The 21,923-nt window shown below is 40.3% G+C and overlaps 1 protein-coding gene across 3 annotated transcripts in view; it reads left to right on the top strand.

Moving 5' to 3' along the window:
• Positions 1 to 21,923, top strand: part of PIP5K1B (phosphatidylinositol-4-phosphate 5-kinase type 1 beta) — a 330,950-nt gene that overhangs the window by 194,036 nt on the left and 114,991 nt on the right. For all 3 annotated transcript variants that reach the window (XM_043487132.1, XM_043487131.1, XM_043487133.1), the window contains one exon: positions 3,609 to 3,908. In XM_043487132.1, the coding sequence (XP_043343067.1) occupies positions 3,609 to 3,908 (300 nt within the window). The remainder of the gene's footprint in view (positions 1 to 3,608; positions 3,909 to 21,923) is intronic.

Below are 21,923 nucleotides of genomic sequence, written 5' to 3'. Positions count from 1 at the left end.
ATTAAGTCAGATAAAGAAATATGTGGTATCACTTATATGCGGAACCAAAAAACAGTGCAAATGAACTTAATTTCAAGGCAGAAAGAGCCTCACAGACATAGAAAACAGACTTACACTTACCAAAAGGGAAAGGGGTGGAGAGATAAGTTAGGAATTTGGGTATACTACTTTATATAAAATAGATTAACAACAAGGTCTACTGTATAGCACAGGGAACTATAATCAGTATCTTCTAAAAATGTGTAATGGAAAAGAACCTGGAAAAGTTACTTATATATGTATAAAGTTATATATATGTATATATATGTGTGTGTGTATATATATATATATATATAAATAACTGAATCTCTCTGCTGTACACCAGAAGCGAACATATTATAAATCCAATATACTTCAACAAAAAAAATGAAAATAAATTTGGCACACTATCTGACTAGACGTTTTCCCAAAGAAGATAAACAGATGGCACAGGAAAAGATGTTTAATGTAACTAATCATCAGAGAGATGCAGATCAAAGCCACAGTGAGATGTCACCTCACATCTGTCAGAGTAGGTATTATCAAAAAGACAACAAGTAGAAAGTGTTGGCAAGGATGTAGAGAAAAGGGAACCCTCATGCCCATTGAAGGGAATGTAAACTACTTTACTATGGAAAACAGTGTGGAGATTCCTCAAAAAAAATTAAAAACAGAACTAGTATATGATCCAGAAATACCACTCCTGGGATTTATTCAAAGGAAACAAAAACACTGATTTGAAAAGACATATGCACCCCTATATTCACTGCACCATTATTTACAGAAGCCAAGATATGGAAGCAACTCAAGTGCCCTTCATTAAATGAATGGAAAAACAAGATATGATATATATATATATATATATGTAATGAAATATTACTCAACCAGAAAAAAAGAATGAAATCTTGCCATTTGTGACAACATGGATAGACCTAGAGGGTACCATGCTGAGGGAAATAAGCCATACAGAGAGAGACAAATACAGTATTGTTTTACTTATATGTGGAATCTAAAAAAATAAATGATCAAACATAAAACAGAAACAGCATCATAGACACAGAGAACAAAGAGGTGGTTGTCAGAGGGAAGAAGGGTCAGGGGAGGAGAGAAACAGGTGAGGGAGATTAAGAGGTACAGACTTCCAGTTGCAAAATAAATGAGTCATGGCTATGCAATGGACAGTGTGGGGACTGTATGCAGTATCTTTGTGTTGTGATAGGTTTTAACTAGACTTACTGTGGTGATCAGTTTGAAATGTAGAAATATCTAATCACTATGTTGTATAACAGGAACTGGCGTAGTTATGTAGGTCAATTTTACTTCAAAAACAAGCACATAGAAAAGGAGATCAGATTTGTGGTTACCAGAGGTGGGAGGTGGGGGAAAGGGGTAGTTAGAGGAAGGTGGTCAAAAGGTACAAGCTTCTAGTTACAAGATAAATAACTACTAGGGATGTTAATGTAAACATGATAAAGATAATGAATACTGCTGCATGTTATATATCAGGGGTCCCCAAACCCTGGGCTACAGACTGGTACTGTTAGGAACCAGGCTGCACAGCAGGAGGGGAGCAAGTGAAGCTTCCTCTGTATTTACGGTCACTCTGTGTTACTCCTGTTACAGCCTGTGCTCCGCCCCCTGTCGGATCAGTGGTGGCCTTAGATTCTCATAGGAGTGCAAACCCTACTGTGAACTGCGATTGCCCAGGATCTAGGTTGCGCACTCCTAATATGAATCTAATGCCTGATGATATGAGGTGGAGCTGAAGCAGTGATGCTAGCCCTGGGGAGCAGCTGTAAATACAGATTATCATTAGAACAATAAATGTAATGTACTTGAGTCATCTAAAACCATCTCCTCCAAAACTCCTGGGTCCATGCATGGAAAAATTGTCTTCCATGAAACCGGTCCCTGGTGCCAAAAAGATTGGGGACTGCTGTTACACATGAGTTGTTAAGAGAGTAATCCTAAGAACTCTCTTCTAAACTTACTGTGATACTCATTTCATGATGTATATAAGTCAGAAGATCAGTGCTCTATGCAAACTTACCCAGTGCTGTATGTCAATTATATCTCAGTAAAACTGAAAGAGAAAAATTAATCCCATATGGAGTAAAAGCCAAATGTAATCAGCAAAACTATTAAAAATTTGTAAGAAGAAGGAAGAAATTTATAACCTTGGGGTATAAAAAGCCTTGCTAAATAAGAAACCAAAAAAAGCATGAGAAACAAGTTCATAAATATAACTACATGAAAAGGCAAAACATCTATATAATCAAAAATAATGCCAGATATAAAATTAACATAAGCACATAGAATATTTCCAGAATGATAGAAAGAAAGAGGAAACGGTTTCCGCAAAAGCTGGGAAATGGGGGAAGGATTAAGGATAGAAGAGAGACTTTTCATTATATAAATGCCTTTTAGTAAACTATTTTTGGTGCTTCCCTTTTGGCTCCGTGGTTAAGAATCTGCCCGTCTATGCAAGAGACATGGGTTTGATCCCTGGGTTGGAAAGATCCTCTGGAGAAGGAAATGTCAACCCACCCCAGTATTCTTGCCTGGAAAATCCCATGGACAGAGGAGCCTGGTGGGCCATAGTCCATGGAGTCTCAAAGCAGTTGGACATGACTTAACGACTAAGCAACAACAACAAAAAACTATTTTTTAGTTTTCCCATACTTTTAAAGTGAAACAAAAACAGACACATATTCCTTATTTTTATAGCCCAGTGGTCTGATGGTTAAGACTTTGTGTTTCCAATGAAGGGGGGCATGGGTCCCATCCCTGGTTGGGGATATTCTGCATGCCCTGTGAGGCAGCCAAAAAACAAAATTAGATTGTCTATTTTTGTAACAAAAAAGACAACATACTGGAAGAAAATATTTACCCCAAGTAGAAGAGGAAAATAATAAATATCCAGAATATATCAAGAACTCCAACAATGGCAAAAACCTAAGGAAAAAGGAGCAAAGGAGGGTAACACAAAATTATCTTTAAGATGTGGCTGAAAATACATAAGAATATTAAATTTCTCTAGTTCTCTGTGGTATTCACATTTAAATTAACTTGAAAACACGTTTTCATTTTTCACCAAGCTTGCTTCCAGAGATTGTAAAGTAGGATAATATTCAGCATTGGTAAAAAGTGGTGGGATATATGTAACCTTATGAAGTGTGTTTGTGAACTGGTCTGGTCATTTTGGAAGAGAGTTTCTCAGGAGCTATTAAGATTTTAAATGTCCACCCTTGTACCCCAGCACCTAATTTTCTCTTGGGCTACCTTAGAGAATAATCACACATGGCACTAATCACATCTCTGCCTGTTTTTAGTTGTAACTAATTAAAGAAGGAAATTCTGTCCATTTTCAGTTCAGGCACTTTTAACACCCTGAGTTCAGAATGATAAAGTTGCAGTTCCCATAAGCTGACTTAGAAACTAGATTCGGAACAGCAAAATTTTAACAAATGACTGTTAACGAGAGTAATCACATTCCATTTTTAATTATCATTTTACATGAAAATGCATCATAGTGGAGTGTTGCTTTGTAAAAGTACATTTTAAACATTTTTTTCTTTTTCTCTTTTTAGAATTTGAACCAGAATCCAAGAACTCTTTTGCCAAAATTTTATGGACTGTATTGCATGCAGTCAGGGGGCATTAACATCAGGATTGTGGTGATGAACAACGTTTTACCACGCTCCATGAGAATGCACTTCACGTATGACTTGAAAGGCTCAACCTATAAGCGAAGAGCATCCAGAAAAGAGAGAGAGAAATCTAGCCCCACGTTTAAGGACTTAGATTTCCTGCAGGACATGCATGAAGGATTGTATTTTGATACAGAAACATACAATGCACTCATGAAGACACTTCAGAGAGACTGCCGGGTAAGGAAATGTCATTGTTGTGAATGCCTTTGCAAAGTTATCTGTGGTAATGTACTTTTTTAAGGAAGGTTCAAAGGCCAACACATGGAATCCCCTCATTCCCAATCCGTGTACTGATCCATGCTTCCCTGTTGTTGAAGGAACTGGTGGATGATGACGCAGTTGTCTGGAGTCTATTAATTTTACTAATAAGTGAAGTCAGCCTTCCTTGATCAAATGACACAAAGATTTTTGTTTCTTTTCATCCTCTGTGGGAAAGATAGTTAAAGTGAAAGGAAAAGAAATTTGGGTTTTAACACAGTGATTTTTGAGAAAAGCCACATATTAATACAAAACTTAGATGAAGTAAGATTCCAACAGGCGAGAGAAGCTTAGAGAAAATGCACTTAATGCAATTAGTAAATGGATCCCTAGAAATCCGTTGTAGATACCAAACCATGGGATGGGTTCATTTATTGAAACTGCTTTATATGATCTGTGTAAGAGATGATCAGGAGTGAGATTTGACAGAGCAAAGGCCTTTCCATGCAAAGTAACCAAATCCTTTATCAAAAGGATGCGAGTTGTCAGCCGGCAATGTGTAAGGAAAAAAACTAAAACCAAAGTTGAGGATAAATATTTCTGACATGGTAAATTTACAGAAAGTAGGTAAAAACCCTTTTGGAGAAATAGATGAGAATGCAATGAGAATGCAACTTTGCTGGGTTCTGTAGGGTGATGATCTTTGGTCAAAAGATTGTCAGGGATGTTATTTTTTGGCCCAGGTGAACTTTTGAGAACCACTCGGTTCTCAGCTGAGTTGAGCATGTTGGAAATGGGCTGAAGGAATGATGATAAGGGTTTGGGTCCAGGCCTGACCAGGGCTTTCTAGAAGAGAGGACAGGATTCATGGGGCCTGATCACTGGGAAATATGCAGTGTGTCTTGGCTTCCTGGGCCTTCTGTGGACCTGGTCAGATGACCCACATTGCTGCTGGGGAGGGAAGATCCCTTCCCTGCCAGGCTTGAGCTCACCTGAAGGTGAAGAATGCAGTCTTGACCTCCCCATGTAATGTATAAAGTAGGGGACCCTCCCTGAGAAGCACAGCCCCACTGTTGCTGCGTTTTGTCTTTCTGTGTGTTAGAACATTTATGAAAACGCAGAAAGATGCGTCCTTGGAATAGTTCCTTTCATTGGTAGGGGATTTACCCCACAGTTCCTGCTCTTTGGCTGCCACTCACTGAATGCTTCAAGTTTGCCAAGCTAGCCTCAGATTTTCCATTTTTAAAAAATATTGATGTATAATTGATTTACCATTACAGTGTTGTGATAGTTTCAAGTATTCAGCAAAGTGATTCAGTTATACGTGTGTGTGTGTGTGTGTGTGTGTGTGTGTGTGTGTGTAATATATCCTTTTTCAGATTCTTTTCCATTATAGCTTATTACAAGATACTGAATATAGTTCCTTGTGCTATACAGTAGGCTCATGTTGGTAATCTATTTTATATACAGTACTGTGTATATGTTAACCCCATCTCCTGATTTATCCCTTTCCCACCTTTTCCTTTGCTAACCATCACTTTGTTTTCTGTGTCTGTGAGTCTATTTGTGTTTCTTAAGTTCATTTCTATTGATATTATTTTTTTACATTCCACATAGAAGTGATACCATATATTTGTCTTTCTCTGTCTGACTTACTTCACTTAATATCCTAAGTGCATTATTTCATTTCATTATCTCAGCCACCATGTGACATCAATACCATTCATACTCCCATTTTTCTCTTTTTTTTTGTTTGGAAGATCATACACCTATTTTAATTGGTGAAAAAGTTCTTAAAAAGATTAAGAAACCTGTCCAGCATCACCTAGCAAGTCAGTGGCAGAGCCCACGCCTGTTTAGGGACAAAGCATGTGTTCTTAACAACTGAAATTTACAGACTCAAATGTAAGGATTTTTTTTAAAAACTATCTTTTCAGAAATCATAGGCAGAATAGTGGGAACCAAGCAAATAAAAATATCCAGCTGAGCTGTTCAGATATCTGGGTGCATATGAGGGACTCATATTTTTCTTTAAAAAAGAATAAAACATACATACATTTTAGTAGAATCCTTTTTCTATGCTTTTCAACCCTGACAGGATGTGGGTGAAAAGTGACTCTCAGTTCCCCAGAGTTTAGTACAGTTTTAGATTTGCTCTCTCTATGTGTGTGTGTGTGTGTGTGTGCGCACATGTGCGTGTGTACATTTCTTGCCTCTTCAATATGGAAAGCCTCTTTCTAAGGCTCCTATGCCAGAAAGAAAAAAAAAGGAAAGGTCAAATGTAAAAAGCCATTGCACAGGATTTGTCTGTTTATTAGCATTTCCTGAGCTCAGCCCTGATAGAATGAGGTCAAACACGACTCTTCTTCAGCAATGAGACCCTGGAGATTTGCCTTTTTATTTTTTGAGGATTTGTTGTGCTGAGGAACATAAAGGTCAAAGTAGAGGCATCATAAGCCTAACTCCCTCTCTTTCATTGCATTTGAACCTGTAAAAGACACAGATAATGAAACTTCCTTAAATTGCACATTTGTCTTCAAAAAGGCTCTTCTTGGGGTGGTATTCGGGCATGTGAGTGGCATGCTATGGAGGAACCTGAGTCCCTTCTGTGATCTGCCTTGGTGAAGACCAAGGCCTCTGTGATCTGGAGTCAGCAGCTGATTCTCAGATCAGAGCTGCCTGGAGGAGGGCACGTTTCTAGAATGGTAGGTCTTAATATTTAAAGGTCAGGGACCTCTTTGCAAAACTGATGAAAGCTGTGAACTGTTTCCCCAGAAAAATGCCCATCTACACACCAGTTCATGAATCCCTTGGAGCCCATTGACCCCCACCCCTACCCTCCCCAACCCCAGGCAGAGGACTCCCATCCTAGAGCCGGGCAGACCCATCTCTCTCTTTCTTCAGGTCATCCCCTGAAGGGCTAGAATGGGTTGTATGGTTGGCATTGCCTGCAGCGTCTCTGACCCTGACATTTCCCTCGCTTTGCAGAAAACTGAGCTTTAGTGCCAGACAAGGTGCTATGGAGATCCAGGGAAGGATGTGAGGTCACCTGGGGCTGCTTCCAGCCCCAAAGGATGGAGACTGTCTGCTATTAACATTCCTCTGAGTGAGGCCCCACTGCTAGGCACTAAAAACAAAAGAGGCGGGGGACTGCACTACTGTGTCAGCAGCCCAGCCAAAGAAAGGTGAGCTAGACCCCTATTCAGATGCATCCTTTCACGCACTTATCAGACACCTGTATTGTGGCCCTACTGTGTGCCAACATGGGGTAAATGACCTCTATGTTTAATCAATTGCCATTCTGTATATTAGTGCCATGATGATATTCTAAGGTGTTTATAGGGATCAGAGTAGGTAACATAGTTTGGTTTTGAAGAAGAGGAATTCTCCAGGTAGGCAAAGAAGTAGAAGCGTATTTCTAGGCAGAGAGAATAATATGAGTTAAGCATGACATGGCATAACATGTCCCTAGAATTGTTTGGTGTTGTGACAGTTAATAGGAAAGGAACATGTGAGGTAGGAGAGAAAAGCAGTCAGGAGCCAAATAATGTCAAAAGCCCCTTTCTGGTGGTGCCAGGTCCTCTTAAGGGCTTAGAAGTAGTAAAGCCAGGAATCCCAGACCTTTGGATCCCAGCTTTTCTGCTGTTCCCAGATGGAAAAGATAAGCCTCCTAACCTCTTCCTGCCGTCACTCCTACTTCCTGCCCCCGCCTCTTTTATATTTCAGCTTGACATCTCAGACCCCAGGGCTCCATTTCCCCTGCATGACTGCTGGCTGGAAGGTACCTGCCTGACTCACTGACCCAGCTTGACCCACATGCATCGTGCCCTGTTCCCCACAGACTACTTACTTCCCTGAGTCCCCATCAGAGCTGCTTCTGGACTCTGCATCCAAAACAGCCAGAACTACCTTAACCCACACCAAGTCCTCTTGACAAGAGCCATCTTCCCCGTCACCCCCTGAGCACCCCTGAGTCCCTTTCCTCAGCTTTCCCGGCCCAGCCTCAGGCCCTTGCCTATAAACGTGCCCCCACCCCACTTCTGGTCCATCCCTATCAGCTCCTCCATGTGGCACTCTGGCTGCTTGGCAGTCTTCTAGAAAACAGAATGCACTTTATCCTTCAACCTTGCTGAACCCACTTCCCCACAGAATTCAGAAAAAGGACTCTTTCCAGAAGCAGGAATCCAGATCTTGGTTTTCCTTGACTCCCACACTACTGTTCCCTATAGGCTATGTCTGGGGGAAATGAACATGGAAATACTGGGGTTCCCTTTCTGGAAGCATTACATCTTCCTTGGCCTCACCCTCTGCGTGCTATGACAGCTATCTACACCCATAAGAGAACTTGGCTTGGGGTGAGAGTCATGTCAGCAGAAAGTACCACCGGGACAGCACAGGTCACCTGTCATCAGAAACAGAAGGTAGGATTTAGTCAAACCATCCCCTGTGGTCCCCATGTGACAGGCAAGCTGAGAGGCGCGTCCTGTGTGGACACTGCTCTTTCCAGGTACCCTGTTGTCTCCCCCTAGCCTCATCTTCTGCCTGTCTTCTCTGGCCCGGGGAATGTGATCAGCATGAAGCTAGTTGCCCACTTCACTTCCCTGCAGCTGCCCTTCCCATCCTCCTTTCTTGTTCTCTTTCTCCACACTCAGTAAATCACCACATCCTGTCCAATCTGCCTCCTAAATAACTCTTGGCTGCCTGCTCCCTCCAGATGCACAACCTCTGCCCTTGCAGAGACCCCTCTTTGCCTGGCGTTTTCACTAGCATTGTCTTTCAGCATATTTCCAGTGCTGCCCCCAAAGTCATCCTAAGATCGGAAGACCACCAGCTCTTGAAGCCATACATACTTCATAGCTTGAAACTTTCAAACCCTTCCTGATTTGATCCCTGCCACTTCCCCAGATGCCCCTTCAGTGTTCTTCTCCAGCCTTGTCTGTCCCCTTTCCCCAGAACATCCTTACTCCCCGGTCATTCTGATGGGCTGGACACTTTCTCTAAAGATTTTGGTCTCTTCAGGCATGTCTCACCCCGAAGGATCATTCTCCCACTCTCTCCTTCACCTGGCCCCTGCTTACTCATCTCAGGACTACCTTTCCCCAAGACCACCATGCTGTGGGTCCCCCAAGCCTCCAGGGTTAGCCTCTTTTGTGGGATTTAACACATGTAGTTCCTTGAGCCCGAGGATCAAACCTGACTTCATGGCCTGGTGCTTATTCAGTACTTAGTAACAGTTCATTGAAATACACATTTGAACAAAGGAATTAATTATCTGATGATAGAGGGAGACAGGTTTAGGCACACCTCCAAAAAAAAAATCTATCTTTGGTAACTTTTACATATCTAGCTGTTTCTTAAGTTCTGTCTTTTGGAAGAGGCATCCAGTTTCACTGCCATGCCTGCCAGATACAGCCCTGGGAATTTAATAAAGCAGATGAGTTCCCTTTTGAATCACTTGGGTTTTTTTGAAAAACTGAACTGATTGTCCCCATGTTCAAAGTCATTTGTGCAACAAAAGTATTTTTATCTTTCAATTATTTTCCCATAGAAACAGTATTATAGTCATTTGAATTTATTTGATGCTGATTCTTGTTTCCTTTAGATACATGTCCTGTCTCCCTAGCCAGACTAAATGTCTCAGAGCCTAAAGCTCATTCCTTATACCTCTCTACAACTATGTACCTGGCTTATTGTGTACCTTCAGTATGTATAAGATGATGAAATTTAAAGTGACTTGAAATTTATGTATTAATTTTGAAAGAACAATTAGGAGCTATTTGGTGTTCATTTTTTTAATTTACTATAATTCTTCTCTGACATAACTTATATGTGAAAAATCTAAAAAGTCTCATGTCATTTAATTAGTTTGATACATTACTACATCCTATGATATTTATTGATAACTCTGGGGATGTGACACTGATACAAAGTACATTAGTGAAAATTCATGTTTGCAATTCAAATAGTTTATTCCTTCATGTGGGAGTCATATCAGACAGTCTTGATAATTAATAACCTAAATGACTTATTTTGCATTTATTATTTTTTTTGTTTAGCAGAAAACTTATTAATTTTTATTTAGTGTGGAACCAATTTTCTTTTTTTACACAAACATCTGTCGCCATAAATATTAATATTAATGAAATATTCATGAAGCTAGTCTTAATACTGAGACTTTTATTTTTTTGCAAACTGGTATTTCTTTCTGTGTATGGCAAGTTCTAAATTTGTAGATTAGATTCTTCTCAGCTCCGGACATGTTTGCATGGGTTACAATGTAGGTTATTTTCTATAATACTTAATTTAGCATAATGTTAGTGCTTACCACATAGCTATAATTTTGTTTAGCAATAATTTTTTTTTTGCATTTAGTTTAGACAGGTTCTTTTCTTTTTTTATGTGTATTGGTTGCCTTCCAGTTATCTTTAAGGGGGGAAAAAATGCCTCAGACCTAATATAAAAAAGATGTATATCTTTTACTGATGACAACACTTAACATTTAGGCTATTTTCTTTATCAGTAAGGAATTGAATTTTGGTTTTAGATTTCAGCTAAAACATGGGAAGAGATATCATTGACTCTGCATCTCTGTTCCAGAGATGAAAGATTACTTCCCTGAAAAGATATAGATGAATGCATTGTTTGGCAAATTAGGTCTTAAAAACACTGTAATCTCATGATATATTTATCTGCTCCATTGTTTTAAATTATGAGTTTTGCTATCTCTTATTAGCTATATTGATAACATTGTAATACCTACCTAAAGCAAAGATAAAGTTGGTGAAAAAAAATAAGTAAATAAAACCAACTTATGGACTCAGAGGCTGTTTGAGCTAGAAAAAAAAAAATCATAAAGTTCCTGAGAAACAGTGAAGCAATGCCTTCTATGCTCTGGTCTAAAAGAACATGATCATGGACATAGATCTCTGTATCTAGCCAGGCCAGATTTCCTTGTGAAACTGCACATAAAGACATTGTCATATGTGCAAGGACTTTTAAAAGCTTTCTACCTATAAATCTTTTATGAAAAGAAAAAAATTTTTTAAATAATTGTAGATTTGCATGCAGTTGGAAGAAAAAGTACAGAGGAAATAGACATGGGTACATGGGTACATGCAGGGATCTTTTTCAGATTTCACCAGTTTTATATGCATTCATTTGTATGTGTGCATGGGTATGTATGTATATAGCTTATGCAGTGTGATGCATATATGTATTTCTGAAACCAACATGGTCAAGTATCTTGACAAGCAACAAGTGACAATTCTTGACACAAATCCTTCCTGCCCCTGTTTTTTTTTTTTTTTTTCGTTTATTTTTATTAGTTGGAGGCTAATTACTTTATAGTATTGAAGTGGGTTTTGTTATACATTGACATGAATCAGCCATGGAGTTACATGTATTCCCCATCCCGATCCCCCCTCCCACCTCCCTCTCCACCCGCTCCCTCTGGGTCTTCCCAGTGCACCAGGCCCGAGCACTTGTCTCATGCATCCAACCTGGGCTGGTGATCTGTTTCACTATAGATAATATACATGTTTCGATGCTGTTCTCTCGAAACATCCCACCCTCGCCTTCTCCCACAGAGTCCAAAAGTCTGTTCTGTACATCTGTGTCTCTTTTTCTGTTTTGCTGCCCCTGTTTTATATGTAGCCACACACACAGCTTCCTCATCCTGCCCCTCCCCAGTCTCTTGCAGATTTCAAGAATCATTCAGGTGTAACCTCTGAGTTGGGCTTTTTTCACTCAGCATAATACCCTTGTCATCCATTCAAGTTATTTTGTATATTGGTGGTTTGCCCTCTTTTATTGCTGAGTTTCATGGTATGGATATACCACTTGCTGAATAACATATAGTTTTCTTTAGTTTTTGACTGGTTACAAATAAAGCTACTGTGAATATTTGCATGAAGGTTTCTGCATAAGCACAAGTTTTTATTTCTTTGCTGTAAATGCCCAAGTGCAGCTTCTGTGTTGTATGGTAAGCACATGTTTACTTGGGAAGAAATTGCTAAACTTTTTCAGAGCAGCAGTACAATTTTGCGTTCCCACCAGCAGTGTATGAGTGATCTAGTTCCCCACCAACATTTGCTGTTGTCACTGTATTTTATTTTAGTCATTCTTATAGGTGTTTATTTAAGTTTGTTGTTAAAAAATTACTTAAGTATATACTTCAACAAAGCAAAAGATAAATCCAATAAAGAAGTAGTTTGGGGATACAGGAAAGAGGGGTGAAAATGAAACAGAAGAACTTACAATTAAGTCTAAAGAGTAATCACACATCTCTGGGCCTTAATGTAATTGCTAGGGATTTCTGAGGAGAGGCCCAAGGTATAGGACTTTAGCACTAATAATTCACTGTGACTTTAATGCTCATAGCACTTGATCTAACTCTGTTCTATAGCCTTTGGTATTTCTACATTGTATTGTGATTACGTGCGTACATGTTTTGTTTGCCTACTAAAATCTGCTCTCTAGGAGAATAGAAATTGTGTGATTTCATTTTCCTACCCTTCAAATCACTTAGCAGAATAGCAGTTGTCTTAGTGTTAATCTCTCTCTCTTTTTTTTTTAACCGCTTTCTATAGTTTATTTCTTTACTAGCCTATTCAGTAGGAGAACATTTTTTGTAGTTAAAAAAATTATTATCACTTATTTTTCTGTGTCGGGGCTCAGTTGCAGCACATGGGATCTTTGTTGTGGCACACAGACTTAGTTGCTCCATGGCGTGTGGGACGTTAGTTCCCCGACCAGGGATCGAACATCGGGTATATTGGAAGGCGGATTCTTTTTTGCTTTCTTTCAGTGTTAGTCTTTTGATGTCCATGGGGTCACAAACAGTCAGACACGACTGAGTGACTAAGCACAGCACAAGAGGAAACATTTTTGAAATGATAACTCTTACCTAATCGATAAATATAAGAGCAAGCTTTAATGATAACGTACCAATGGTCTGATATGAAATAGACCTAGAGTTAATCATCATATCAGTGTTGTGGATTGGAAAATAATTGAAGTACATGTATATTGCTTATTTGTCTAATGTCCATTGTTGTTGTTTAGTCACTAAGTCGTGTCTGACTCTTTTGCGACTCCATGGTCTGTGGTCCTCCAGGCTCCACTGTCCTTGGGATTTCCAAGACGAGAATACTGGAGTGGATGGACTTTCCTGGTGACTCAAATGGTAAAGAATATGCATGTCTCTCCCTGCAAGGCCAGAGACCAGGTTTGATCCCTGAGTCAGGAAGATCTGCTGGTGAAGGAAATGGCAACCCACTCCGGTATTCTTGCCTGGAGAATCCCCTGGTCAGAGGAGCCTGGTAAGCTATAGCCCACAGGGTCACAAAGAGTCGGACATGAATGAATGACTAACACACTTTTTGTCCAGCTGTGGCACTGGCTGCATTTCAGCTTTCATGCAGATGCGTGACAGAAAGAGGCTCCAATTGCAGTAACACACGGGGCAAGGTGGTCAATACCAGAGAATTTCAGGGTAGCTGCAAAAATCAAAATACTCATCTATGTTCCTGTTCATACCCGACTTTCTACTCAGCAACAGATACCTCAGTTTGAGCCAGACAAGTAATTCTCAGTATTTCAAAACCAGCTGTTCCAGCTTGGGGTAGAGGGAGAGTTCTGTCTTAGAAATAACCTGTAGAAAGATACCAAAGTATCTTAATACCAAATGCATGATTTTATGGACAGTAAGGACACACTTCCAAGGCTCAGTTCATCTCTAGATTGTTTCTAGTAACATTTATTATGGACTTGCTCTGAGCCAGGCAGTACTTGACATCACAGATAGATTGTCTCATTAATCCTCACAACAGCCCTACAGAGTGAGTGCCATGATTCCGTTTTGACGGATGAAGTGGGGACTCAGGAGAGGTTCAGCTTCTCCAAGCCAGCAGAGCTTACATTGCTGGAGCCGCGTCTCTCTGGTTCCACAATCCAGGTTCTTTCATCTGTACATTGTCTGTAGTAGGAGTAGTGGAGGAAAGTCTGTGCAAATGAAAGTGTTTAATTGATAACTTGGATGCAGACGGGATGGGTTGGAAGTGCCTGATAACTGGTTTTCTAGCTCTGACACGGAGCTGGTGAGGATTTGATGGAGGAGTTAAGAAAGGACTCCATCAAAATAGAGAACTTGGTTTGGACAGCGCAGTGAATTAATGAAGTATCTCAAAACCTACTTCAAGAAAGGAGGCAAAGAGGAACATAGTGCCAAGTGACTGAGAACCACAAAGTAGAACTAGTAATCCAAACATTTAATTTTGAAAGTTTAATGAAAAACATAATCAAGCCCATTGACACTTGCCAACTGTTACCAACATGTGTGCACATGAAATCCTATTAACTTAAAAGCAAAACTTCTTTCTGAGAAATGTGATGGTTTACAGTGGAATTGATTGTTTTTCCAGTCTGGCAGAGAGAGAGATCAGGGACACAAAGTATGTCATTGAATCCTGGGTGGCAGCTTTTAAGAATCCTCATTAACTCCAGAATTGGAAGGATTATCAAGCCAGTAGGGTTTTTTTTTTAACCCTCACTTCAAACCAAGTGGAACATTATAAGAATTTCTACAGTAAAGAATAGAAATGGGACACTGAAAATATCTTCCTCAACTCCCTTAAAACTCCTTTACCTTTTCTTCCTAAAAGAAATATGACCTAAGGATTAGAGAGCTCACCTATATTCCTGAGGTGTGGCAGTGGTGGTGCTCTATTTACCTAACTTGCATTATAAGTAAATTGTCACATGTAAATAAATATAAATAATAATAATGCCTGTTCAAGGAAGCTGAAGTCTCTGGGCTTTATGAAATAAATACAATATGTGAGGGTTTCCTGCTTTTGTGAGAAAAGAACCTACCTGTCTTTGATTTTGTTGATGACGCTAGGTCTAGAGGTGAGGTCAAGGGAGGCCCCAAGTGAGAAGACTCACGGAGAATCTGAGGGCAGGGAGCAAAGGGAAGGAAATGTCCCCGCGACCATATCCTCCTCCACTGGGGAAATCCTGGCAAACCAGAGCACAGAGAGCAGGAAGAGGAAGTGGCCACGGAGGGGTGGGCGGCATGATGGTAACATCCCTGGTTTTGAAGATATGTCTGGAAAGGCTATGAAGTTGGCCAGGGTGGATCTGATGTGGATGCCAGGGTAAGTCTGTCACACAGATGACCATGTAAGTTAGAATAGAGTTATAAATACTCAAGCCCAGGGAGATAGAGGGGTGGCGAACCCCAGCAACTAACAAAATGGACTTGAGCTTCCATACTTCAGGAGAAATTTCTGGAATCTGGTAAGAGACTGAGTTCCAGAGACTTAGGAAGTATTTGAGAGTTTTCAGGGCCTGGGAAAATGTTACAGAGTTTAAAAACTGGTTCAGAAATGTGCCCTCTGGAAACACTTTTAAACGGTGAAATCAGTTTGATTTTTATAGGGCTTTATTTTATTCATTCAGTATTCAGTGCACATTTACTCAAATACTCATATTCTGGAAAAACAGGGTTTCCTTGACTGTCACGGAAAAGGCACAGTACTTCTTGGGCCACACTTTGGTTCTAGTTCTTTCCCAAAAGATCAGCACTTACCAGCCTCTGAGAGGCTTTGGCTCATGTACGTGGCTCTTCGTCCCTGTCCCCATCAGCCGGCACATTTTATATGCCACCCCTCTCCTGCAAGTGACTGTCCCTTTGATGTCACCAGTGTTCCTCCTTTGAAGTCATTTTTTAATTGAGTATTTCAACCCAGCAAGTATAACACTTCTCTCCTCATTTCTGTTCCTCAAAATTCCCTCTGCATTGTGAGGTAGAAAATCTCCACGGGAGAATTTCTTCCTCCACTCTTAAGAGTGAAATGGCCAAGGACAATCTGTTTTTAATGAATTTATTAAATTTCAACTTTTTATAAAAGATGCATCTGTGAATTTGTCTATATGTACACTTGGGGAAAAAAGTATTTTAAAAGGAATGCATAGTCCACTAGATGTATCGGTTGTCCTTAGGTAGTAGGGATGCAGGGAGGTTAAAACCTGATCTTTATTGAAAATGTCCTCATCCACCCTGAAAGTGACCCTGGCTGGAGTCTGACCTTGTTAACGTCCTCTCTTCATTTCTCCACATGAAGACCTCATTTTTAAACTTCACCTGTGTTTGGTCAACTCCAACTGTTCCAAAAACGAACCATTCTAGATGCCATCTCATTGTTCGCTGCATTTTCACCTGATAATCTGGCTTCAGATGATACGGACATTCTCTGTAGGTGTAGATTCACCAGCCTCTGATATTTCTGTTTATGAAAGAGCTATATAACTTTTTCTAGATTATTAGCAATTAGAGAAAATATTTCAACCACTTCATCCTCCAGGAGCAGAGAAATCAGTGATTTGGGATTGCAAATTTACTTTCTGTACACTCAGATGTGTAGGAAAATTAGACTCTCTTAATTTTTCCATGACTACTCTTTTTTTTTTTCTTTTTTCATTTTTATTTTTTCTTTCTCTGTGCCAGGTCTTAGCTGTGACCCCTGGGATCTTCAGTGCTCATTGCTGCATGTGGGATCTTTAGCTGTGGCATGCAAACTCTTAGTTGCGGCATGTGGGATCTAGTTCCCTGACCAGGGATTGAACCCTGTCCCCTTGCATTGGGAACATAGAGTCTTAACCACTGGACAGCCAGGGACCAGTGGACTTTTCATGACTACTCTTGCTTACTAAAATCCACAGTCTTGTACTTACCAATTAATATTTGTCTCTTCAAATTTAAACATTCATATCTAAATTTAAATAATAATCTTACTCAAAATTGAACTCCCTCTCAGGACTGGTATAGACTGACCTTTTATCACTCCATCTTGTTAGGTAAACATCATCAAAAATGTAGGGTGTAGATCACATCTTGACACAGAGACTAGAATATTGCACCAGAGCCCGCCACTTACTATATTCTCCTTTGACCTCAAACCCTCACCTTCATGCTCCGTGGGACGTGGCACTGAGCTACCATCTTGCACTTTCCTTAATTTTGACCACGTACATATATAGTTGTTTCTTAATCAAAATGCCTCAAGACCCCAAAGAATTCATTTCTAGTGATGCCTCCCACAATCTGGGTTTCCTGTCACTTCTTAAAGCTTACCCTATGAGTAGGTACTTATTGTTCTTCATAAATTGTAAGCTTTTCAGTACAAATGATGACTTTCCCACACCTGAGATTCTGCCTGCCTTGTGGAACCCTGAATGATCTCAGAGCATGGTTTGGCTTGATTTCTCTGGCTTCAAACCATCACTGGAATCTCAGCTGACAAATCCTTCCTTACCTTCCTGCCAAATTAACTACATGTCATTAACAAATAGTTTCAAATTCTTGCTCTGCGTAAGGCTGTGTGCTAAGTCTGTGGGAGAGAGAAAAGTGAATAGGGTATGGCCCTTGCCTCAACGAAGCGTAGAATTTAAACCTTAAAGCCACACAATTGAGGTTTTATTTATTGTGGACAGATTCTCCCATTCTTCTTTGCTCTCTTTGTTTATTAAAGTGAAGAGGAGAGGGAGGAGGACTTTTTCCCTCTTTACTCAGAGACAGTTCACCGCAAGGAGTGGACTGTAGAAGGCGGTGAGAAGGTGTCAGGAATTGCACCTCCTACATTGAAGTGGGCATGGGAACTTGGGCCACGAGTGGCCTCTGAGTCTCACTGGACAGCTTACCAGCCCAGTTTCTCAACTGTCCCACCACTTAAGCCACAGTGAAGCAAGTCACTTCTAGTGATGGCAACTAGAAGATAGAATGGGAAGTACTTGACAGTTTTAATGTTACTTTTAAATATGTTTATAAAATAATTTATTAAGATATATTAGTGTGTAAAAATAGTCTCTATAAAGAAAAGATCCATAATCCATCTAATATAGAAGCTGATGAATATATATGTATTCCTTCATACATTCATATACATATTAATAGATTGATACAGCTTTTAAAATAATAGATGACTATTTCTAGTGTTATAAGGTATGCTTCTATTTCTTTAAGCTTTTTAAGTGAGCAAAAAAGACCTTGTTACATGTTTATCAAGCACAGCTTGATATTCTAAGTCACCACATTAGACACAGTGAAAAACCACATTATTGCCATCACTAAATTAGAGATTGAATGTTTATTTCAGTCTGCTCTACCAGTCAAAATTGCTTGGCTTGTCACAGCATGTTTTTCCTCTTTATCATATTAGCAAAGAACACTCTGAGCTGTATTGAGGAAATTAAATTTAAAAGACAACTTTTGGCTTTAACTGAACTTGCACATGCGAGTAATTCTGGGGCTGTATTCCAAGGAGCCTACTTGGGGAGGCTTGGTATACCCTTGCATTCATTTTACCCTAAGCCAGTAGGTCCAGGAATGTCTACTTGCAGAAAATCTTCAGGATACTGTTTTGTCTTACTGAATTAACATAAATGTTTTTGCCAATCATTTTGCTCAAAGAATCCCTAGTTACTAACGACTCCTTTTTTAAAAAGTAACTACAACCTCTTCATCATACCTGTAGAAAATTAATAATTCTTACTAGTCAGTGTTCAAATTTCTAGTTCTATCATGGGGGAAAAAAACCCTTTTTTTATAGTTTGGATCAAGGTTTAAATAGTGTCTACTGGTTAACCACTCCCCTTTACCCTGGTCATTTTTTATGTCATTGATACTTGTTGAAGAAATTGGTTTGTATATTCCATTGTCCAGATTCTACTGGTTATGTTTCCCATAATTTCTTTCAGTATACACCTCTTTCCCCTTTCATTTCCTGTAGATTTGTTGTTGGTTTTAGATGTTTGACCACTAACTAGATGCTTTAATTCATTAGGGGTTGTAAAATGGTGGTGGTCTTATTTTATCACACATTAGCTAGACTGCTCAAAGGATTTCTGAACAAGCGAGTGCCAAGCACATAGTTGTTGTTGTTCAGTTGCTGAGCCATGGCCAACTCTTTGCAACCCCATGGACTGCAGCACACCAGGCATCCCTGTCCTTCACCATCTCCCTGAGTTTGCTCAAACTCATGTCCATTGAGTCGGTGATGCCATCCAACCATCTCATCCTCTGTCGTCCCCTTCTCCTCCTGCCTTCAATCTTTCCCTGCATCAGGGTCTTTTCCAGGGAGTTGGCTCTTTGCATCAAGTGGCCAAAGTATTGGAGCTTCAGCTTCAGCATCAGTCCTTCCAATAAATATTCAGGGTTAATTTCCTTTAAGATTGACTGGTTGGCTCTCCTTGCAGTCCAGGGGACTCTCAGGAATCTTCTCCAACACCACAGTTCAAAAGCATCAATTCTTCAGTGCTCAGCTTTCTTTATAGTCCAGCTCTCACATCCATACATGACTACTGGAAAAACCATAGCTTTGACTAGATGGACCTTTGTCAGCAAAGTAATGTCTCTGCTTTTTAACATGGTGTCTAGGTTGGTCATAGCTTTTCTTCCAAGGAACAAGCATCTTTTCCTTTCATGGCTACAGTTGCCGTCAAGCACATAATAGGTGCTCAATAAAATAGTTAATGACTTGATTAATTTCCATAAGAGCCCCCCCCAACCCCGACATGAAAATTATTAGAAACTCTGCTTGCCTAAAATCTGATTAAAAAGCATCTTTTTCATCCTAGAATCATCCTCCTTCTCCACTTTGCATAAGGCATGATTTACAGATGAATTCTATTATACTGCCCCTGTGAATATTTCCTGGTGTTCGGAACCATCTTTTAAAAGATTTATTTATTTTTTGGCTGTGGTGGGTCTTCGCTGCTGCACACGGACTTTCTCTCATTGTGGTGAGAGGCGCATACTCGTTGCCATGTGCAGACTTCTCTCTGCAGTGGGTTCTCTTGTTGTGGAGCATGGGCTTCAGTTGTTGCAGGGCAGGCTCAGTAGTTGCGGCTTGCTGGCTTAGTTGCTCTGTGGCATGTGGGATCGTCCTGGATGAGGGATCAAACCAGTGTCCACTGCATTGCAAGGCAGATTCCTGACCACTGAACCGCAGGGAAGCCCAGGTACTATTTTTAAAATGGAGCCATTTTTCAACAGTCTTTTGGACTTACCTGATTATCATCCTGTCTCAGTCTTGTGCCAACTTAACTTCACATATCTTCCAGATTGGAAGAGCAGAGAAATAGAGGACAGGAAAGCTAAGGAAGCCCTGAAATGTGTTTCAGAACAGAGCCTCCAACCTAAACTCAGCACCAAGCACTCCTGGATGCTTAATGGGTCTTTGAAGTTGACCCAGCCTGTGATATGCTCTTTTTGCAAAGGCTTCCTTAAAAGAAATGCGATAGTCTTACCAGATTTCAAGCTCAGCCTAGTTTATAGAAAACAAGCTTTCCTTTTATCTGCCATTTAGTTGTGTGCCTACGAAACAGTAAACTAAGAGTCTCTAAATAACAGCTTGATTTTTGTCCTTGACAAAGTGGATATAAATACTTCTGGTGTGGGAAGGTTTGAAAATACTGTAGGCTATTATCTTTTTTTTTTCTGACAACATAGAGCACAGAACCACAGTAAATGCTCTCAGTGCTGAAGATTTTTCACAAGCATTGTAACTGTGAAGCGCAATATCCCAAGTTCTTATATTGGAGATATTAATGTAAGATGTATTGCCATACATTCTTTGCTGCTGGATATTTTGTTTTTCCCTTACTTTTTCACATGGAAAGGAGTATAAAAATATATATTTCTGCTCTGATCGAGTGCAAGTGGGGAGCACAAAGTAAAATAAGTCTTTGGTGAGTGGAGCAGCCTGATATGTATGATAGGAAAAGCTTAGATAGATGGATAGTCGTATTTTATTCCATAGAAGAAGAAGAAGAAGTGAAGTCCTCAGTCGTGTCCAACTCTTTGCGACCCCATGGACTGTAGCCTGCCAGGCTCCTCTGTCCATGGGATTTTCCAGGCAAGAATACTGGAGTGGGTTGCCATTTCCTTCTCCAGATAGAGGGGTACTAATAATGTGCTTGAGTTTTCAGAGGTGAGATGTGTTCCTGATATTTTGTGTAGATCATGAGTCTAGTCTTTATGGAGGCAAGAATTGAGATAGGCTTTGAAAAACCAGTAAGGTTTGAAATAAGGACCGTTAAGAAGAATCAGCCTGAGCGTATTTAGGGGGTAATTATGGGATTTCAGGAGAAGGCAATGGCACCCCACTCCAGTACTCTTGCCTGGAAACTCCCATGGACGGAGGAGCCTGGTAGGCTGCAGTCCATGGGGTCACTAAGAGTCAGACATGACTGAGGGACTTCACTTTCATTTTTCACTTTCATGCATTGGAGAAGGAAATGGCAACCCACTCCAGTGTTCTTGCCTGTAGAATCCCAGGGACGGGGGAGCCTGGTGGGCTGCCATCTATGGGGTCGCACAGAGTCGGACACGACTGAAGCGACTTAGCAGCAGCAGCAGCATGGGATTTCAGTTTGACTAGCCTGGGAGGTGTCTCTGGACAGCTAAATAGCAGATGTTGGCTGGGGCCACAGTAGCAAGGACCTCCTTGTCACCTGAGCAATGGTGAGAGACCGCAGGCTTTGAGGAGGGATGTGAGGTGACCTGGTCAAGTGAAGGGGTCAGTGATGAATCAGAAAAGAAAGGGAAGTTGAAATCAAAGTATTAGCAAGGAGGATGATTTTGATTATAGAAGCTGCAGGATTAGGAAACTTAATGAAGGGAAAAGGAGTCGTGGAGTCCAAAATCCACATTAGGATGATTTCAGAGAACAAGTGAGAAAGAAGAGTTGGAGGTTGCACAAAGCCGGTGCTCTGTGACAACCTAGAGGGGTGGGATGGGGAGGGAGGTGGGAGGAAGGTTCAAGAAGGAGGGGCCACATGTTTATCTATGGCTGATTCATGTTGATGTGTGGCAGAAACCATCACAATATTGTAAAGTAATTATCCTCCAATTAAAAATTAAATTAAATTTTAAAAAAAAGTTTGGGGTTGCAGCAGGACAGTGTACAGAAATGTCCAGCAGAAGGCCATGGG

This window comes from Cervus canadensis, chromosome 14 (genome assembly GCF_019320065.1).
Source record: "Cervus canadensis isolate Bull #8, Minnesota chromosome 14, ASM1932006v1, whole genome shotgun sequence".
Lineage (NCBI taxonomy): Eukaryota > Metazoa > Chordata > Mammalia > Artiodactyla > Cervidae > Cervus > Cervus canadensis.
Note: the sequence above shows the minus strand (reverse complement) of the source record. Positions and strands in the feature narration are given on the sequence as shown.